Genomic DNA, 5,710 nt, shown 5'->3' on the forward strand with positions numbered 1-5,710 from the left:
GTGGATCCCCAGCGCCGGGCACGTAAGAGCTCAATCAGTGTGTTTGTTTATTGATGCAAAAATGGTGCTTTCCAGTCCTACTGCAGAGAGGGTAGGGCTAACTCAAAAGGCTGAGACAGCCTAGGTGGCCAGTGAGGGGTCTTAGCCTAGAGGCCAGCGGTGACTAAGAGGGACAGGCTGAAACGGACTCAGGTTATCAAGTGCCCAGGTGACCAATGCACCCTGAGCACTTTGGGGGACACTGGGCTGGATATGAGGGGTTGAGCTGGCCTTGCCAGGTGAGAGATGGGGCAGGGCTTCTGGAGAGACAGCCTGCCTGCTGTGTCCTCCATGAGTCCGCCTGTTGCCAGCACAAGCCTGGTCCCTTGGGTAGCCCTCTAGGACAGGGCATGAGCTGGGCAGGATCTCAGGGGAGAGGCCCTGCTGGAACCACATGGGCCTCCAGGTATCTTAGGTAATAGGGCTACAAAGAAGTGCCCAACTCAGATCAGGCTTGTGTGGAGGGGACAGGAGTTGGTGGACACTGAGAATTCTCCATGGAAAGCAGGGATGGAGAAGAAGGGGCAGCCCAGAGACTGGAGGGCAAGCTGGGCCCCCAGGTCACAGGAGGGCAGGGAGGAAACTCAGGCTGGGTGAGATCGAGAAGCTTCTCCAGAGACCCATCCTGACTCCACACCAGCTCCCTGGCTGTGGGAGAGAAATGTACTGCGCAGGCAGCCTCTCCCCTCCCCAGTGTGTGTGGCTGTGATGTTGACCTTCAGCCACAGGCTTGCCTGCTTGGTGTCCGGGACCCATGGTGTCATCCCCCTTCCTCTCTGCCATCTAACACAGGGAAGGAGGTAAGAAGTTCACCCTGAGCCCCAGGACCAGAGAGGTTCATGTTTTCTCCTGATGGTGCTTAGCTGCAGTCCTGGCAGAAGGGCAGGCCCAGAGGAAGGTGTGGGTCAGAAAGAGCTGTGTAACAGCTTTGCTTGAGGTTTGGGGGAGGTGGTGGTGGGAGGGGGAGGAGCAGGAAGCAGAAAACAGCAGATTTGTGCCATTGGCCTTCTAAGCACAGAGTAGGTGCCTGTGAATGTGGGTCAGTGAATAAACAAGAAACCAGCCCTTTCTGCTCAGCTCAGAGACATTTATTTAGTTGCTGGTGACATTCTGGATCAGCTCCCGAGAAGGTGGGCTTGTTCCTACAGTTAGAGGCTTTTCATAGGATTTCATGGTTTTCTTTATCCAGGGCAAGAAGCTCAAGACTTTGGTGAAGAGCCGTGGAGCTGTCCCGTCAACTCGTCCACCGAGGGCCACACCCTGGATCACGTTCTTACACACGAGAGGGCCCCCGGAGTCCCCCTGTGGACAGAGGGCGGGGAGGATTGAGTCTGTGCTCTCCCTGATCCTGCCCACCTGCATCCCAACGCCCTCTCAGTGATGGCCGCTTGGCCTGGCCTCCATGTGGGAGATCAGAGAGCAGGGCAGGACCCTGTGGGCCCCTCAGCTGCCCAGTCCTGACCCTGGACATTGTCACGGCTTCATTTCACTCAAGGGGCAGCTCCCTCTCCTCCCCCAGGTCCTGGATCCTCTCCCATGAGGGCGCTGTGGGACTGTGCTTCCGTCTACCGTTTAAGGACATGGAAGCATGCAGGTGAGGCTGACACTCACCGTGGAAGGTGAGCCATTTAACCAAGATGGGAGCCAGCTCTGAGGAGCCACCTGGTTTGACTGCTGCACACCCAGGGAGCAGTTTTCTAACACGTGTGCCCAGCGTGGCGTAGAGTGTTGTAAATTCATCTTTCGGATGGAGCACCACGTTTGGATGCATCTCAGGCCCCTGGTATGCTCCCAGAAGGCCTGTGACTCCCCACTCTGGCTGCTGCCCCCTTCTCTTCCCAGGAGAAAGATCAGAGTCTAGGGGGTGGAGGAGTCCCTACTGCTTGGGTCTCCAGGTCCTGAAATACCCCTCTCCCCAGAGCAGAGCTAGGCAGATGCCCAGTCTCACCTGAAAGGAAGCCTTCTTTTCCTTCGGGTCCCCCACACACAGCATAGTGGTACTGTTGTAATAATCATATAAGCGGGCTTCGCACACCTCGTCCTGCTGCACCGTCAGCTCCACCTCCTGCAGTGTCTTGGAGTCACTGCCATTTAGGGCAACTTTCCCCCAGCCGGCCACATGGCACACCTCTCCAGGCCTCACCTGGGCTGTGCCCCGGGGCAGGCTGAGGGGCCATACAGCTGCAGTCAGCTTGGCCTTTCTCTCCAGCTGATGAGAAGAGGCAAGAAAGTCCAGCTCAGCCAGTGGCCTCCTGGGCCTGGATACCGCGATGGGGCTGCACTGACTTCCCTCTCCCCTGAGCCACTGGGACTAGTCAGGTGGCCAAGATGAGGAGGAGAAAAGGGACAGGCCCCATTGGGAGGGGAAGCAATCTGGACCCAGGACAGCAAGAGCAGCAGGGAGGTTCCCTTACCTTTAGTATCATGATGTCATTGCAATTGTCTCCAGGAATATAGTCTGGGTGGCGGATGGCTTCTTTCACAGGGATGACCTGCCAGGTCCACTCTGGATTCTGGATGTTGTGGACCCCCAGAGTCACCCTGATTGACCTGCAGGGAAAGGAGATTGGGGATGTGGGGGCAATCGGTCACAGGAGATCCAGCCCTGGAGTCATGATGGGAGGGTGACAGCCGGCGCAGGGCAAGGCTGCACCTAGGGGAAATCGAGACAACATGAAGGCCTGGTTCTAAGTGACTGTGTGTCCTGTGCTTCTCAAGGACACTGAGAGGAGGGCTTCTGGAAACTTTCTCTTGCCCTCAGGCAATATTGTGAAAGGACTCTGAGCTTGCCTATTGACTGGAATGCATGCTTTCATCCTCCACAGTTGCTTTAGTTGGCCAGTGTGGTCTCTCTTCTCAACTGAGCCTCTTGCTCTCACCTCTGACCCTCGGACTGCAAAGCTTCTGTGTCCTGTTTCTCACTTTCCATGGCCCAGTCATGCTCTCAGATGGCTCCTCGCAAGAGCTTTTCTGGCGCTGAGTTACCAGAAGCTGAGGGAGCTCCCCTCGGCTGCTGTCCATGGGCAGAGGACAGGGCTCCCTCTTGGGGACTCAGGAGGTGTCAGCTGTCAGGGGCCTCTCACCTTCCCCAGCAGTGAGCAGCTGTCAGAACAATGTCCAGTTCCACGAGGGCACCGCCACACCTCTTGATCTTCCCCATCATGGGAACCTGAATGAACGCCATGTAGGGGCGAAAGTGGGGCCTGACCTCATGTCCTCCGATGATGATTGCTGAAAGGAAAAACTGGAAGATGAGCTTTCTGGAAGCAGCTGTGGTCAGGAAGGAAGGCTCCAGAAGGTGGCAGTTGAGGGTGGGGTCTACAATACCCTGCAGAAACCAGGCGAGAGTCCTCCCAGGTTCTCTCTGGAGCAGAATAACCTTTTCTGGATGTGGAGCCTCCAACCCCCCTTTGAGAAAGCGGAGGATGGTGCTTCTTGTCCCTGTCCTGCTTCAGACCATGTATGGGAGGGGTGAGAGCTGTCTTCACAATGGTGGAGCCCAAGGGGATTGTGGACAGGGCCCTGCTGACGCCTTCTGTGTCAGGGAGTCTCCCAACCCTTCTGAGCCTTTGCTAAGGTCCTGACTGGTGCCCGTATTTAACAATCTGTCCATGAGCTTGTGGAGTTGGATTTTCTACAATCCTCATGTCCTGTGGGCTAACCTGTCCTGGGATCTCAGTAAACATTTTTTGACTGTGTGAATGAATGGCCTTCACTTAGCTTTCTGCTGAGGTTTGGTGGGGATTGTGCTTGTAGGATTGAAGGCCATCATCATGTAGGGAGGGCTCTGTGTGGAGCAGCCTATGGCTTGGGAAGGCGGGGGGAGGTGGGGTGGAAAATGGGGTCTCTGGGCCTCTGGCAGAGCCAAAGCAACAGGAAAGCCCTGCATGCAGACACCCAGCCCGTTCAGACTTCCACTGCTCCCTGGGGTCCTCTCCTTGGAGGGGTTTGGGGATGAGGGCACCAAGAAGTGAAACTGTTTTTTGGCTGGTTCCAGTGACAGTTCCACTACTGCAGCTGGTTTGTCTGATCTGCCCTTTCCTGAGCTGGACTGAGGGATTTTAATTACTTGTCTTTTAGAGCTCCATTTCCACTGCCAAAGGCCTTTCTATGAATAGCTGGCTTTCCAGTTGATAAGAGAGAAGCTCACACACTGAATCTTTTAGTGAACACCCTGCCTTCCTGACATCCTTGTTGGGTGTCTATGCAACATCAGACTTGTTAGTCTAAGTTTGGGATGGGAGCTGGGTTCTAGAAAATTCTTGGTCTGAAATTGAGGAAAATCAGTGACTGTGCTGGGTAGAAGGGTCAGGAGTCCTGAGGGTTTTGTGAGTTGGGCTGGAGTCTCTGGCATGGGGATGGTCACTCACCTGTCCCAGGCTCAGAGGGCAGAAGAAAGGCCAACAAGAGCAGGAGTGGCTGCATCTTCCTTGAAAGTCCGCCCAGGTCAGAGCTGCTGGTAGCTCTTCCTTCTAAATACTTGGTCGGGGAGAGGAAGGCAGGGGTGTGGCCCAGGGCCTTACAGACCTCCTCCACCTGTGCTGCTGGTTTTCTTGCATCATCTGCAAGGTGATTTGTTGAAGTTCTCTGGCTTTGGGTAGGTGACAGAAGCAGTCTCACCACACTTGCACTCCCTGTGCTGAGTCACAAAGTGAAAGCAAGAAGAAAGAACAAGAAAGGGGAGCCTTTGCTGCAGCCAGCAGAGGAGCTGGAGCCTAGGAGCCCCTCAGTGACCGAATCAAGAATGTCTCTTTTTCTCACCTCTTGGCTCTTTTTCCATCCTGATGAAGTCAAGAATAATTATTTAGCAAGCTAACTCCAGGGAGATGAGCGTGATAGCTCCCCCACTTGAGAAGATGGTGGTTAGCTGGGGTAGACCGAGAATCGGTGGTACCAGCTGGTAAAGGCTGTAGTGGGGGTCTGCTTGGTGGTGGGAGATAGAGGCTGGACCTGCCTAAATAGCATGTAGAGCTGGACACACCCAAACCCCAAATGGTAACCCCACTTCCTCTCTGGCTACCAGTCTAGGCTTGTATTTTGGAATATTTAGGATCACCTCTTTCAATGTGAATATTCTGTGACAATCAGAGCTTCTCTTCTCCCACGATTTTGAGCAAAGTTCCTGGAATTGATATTCCTTGGACCAAAACAAACCATCAGCGGGTCTGTGAGAATTGAGGGGCCTGATTGGTTTATGCTTGGATCTTGTAGCACGAGGTGGGGAGTGTTACCCATATCATAGTGCCTGGTATCTGCAGAGAGGGTTCATCTCAAGAGATGCAGGTCACTGTTGCCAGGCAATGGGGAAATGCATGCCAATTGTCCTATAATTCCTATGCACTAAGAAGTCTGTCTGGGGTGCAGTGAACCATGACTCTGATGTCCCTGCACCTAACAGTTATAAATATTTGCAAACAGATTATCCCAACACTCTTACCAGTGTGACGAGAGGTGAAGGAGTCATGGAGCAGGAGGCATCATGAGCTCTAACAGCCTAAACCCAATTCTGCTGAAGGAACAGCATCCTATGAAGACATAGAAAACAGAGGAAGGCAACCTGCTTAAGCATTAAGGATGAAGATGACTGGGCGGTGGAATTCTCAGGAATTTTAATGTTCTTATTGCTATTTTCTGCTTCTACTGTTTTCCTCTATGAGTGTGCAATACTTTT

General features: G+C 53.8%; 1 protein-coding gene across 1 annotated transcript; it reads right to left on the minus strand.

Annotated features, from left to right (window-relative positions):
* Window positions 1-1,112: 1,112 nt before the first annotated feature.
* LOC138925080 (granzyme B-like) lies at window positions 1,113-4,680 on the minus strand. The gene is made up of 5 exons (XM_070273608.1): window positions 4,410-4,680; window positions 3,123-3,270; window positions 2,454-2,589; window positions 1,988-2,248; window positions 1,113-1,341 (listed from the first exon to the last, which is right to left on the minus strand). Exons 1-5 carry the CDS (start codon window positions 4,462-4,464, stop codon window positions 1,132-1,134), a joined length of 810 nt encoding a protein of 269 aa, XP_070129709.1. The 5' UTR covers window positions 4,465-4,680; the 3' UTR covers window positions 1,113-1,131.
* Window positions 4,681-5,710: the final 1,030 nt, after the last annotated feature.

This window comes from Equus caballus, chromosome 1 (assembly GCF_041296265.1).
Source record: "Equus caballus isolate H_3958 breed thoroughbred chromosome 1, TB-T2T, whole genome shotgun sequence".
Lineage (NCBI taxonomy): Eukaryota > Metazoa > Chordata > Mammalia > Perissodactyla > Equidae > Equus > Equus caballus.

What these genes read in the sequence shown, in the direction of transcription:
- LOC138925080 (XM_070273608.1), bottom strand. Translation starts at nt 4,464, where the DNA reads ATGCAGCCACTCCTGCTCTTGTTGGCCTTTCTTCTGCCCTCTGAGCCT. An exon ending in GCTGCTCACTGCTGGGGAAG is followed by an intron (nt 2,590 to 3,122) that starts GTGAGAGGCCCC and finishes CTTTCCCTGCAG; the next exon opens with GTCAATCAGGGTGACTCTGG. An exon ending in AAAAGAAGGCTTCCTTTCAG is followed by an intron (nt 1,342 to 1,987) that starts GTGAGACTGGGC and finishes CTCTGTCCACAG; the next exon opens with GGGGACTCCGGGGGCCCTCT.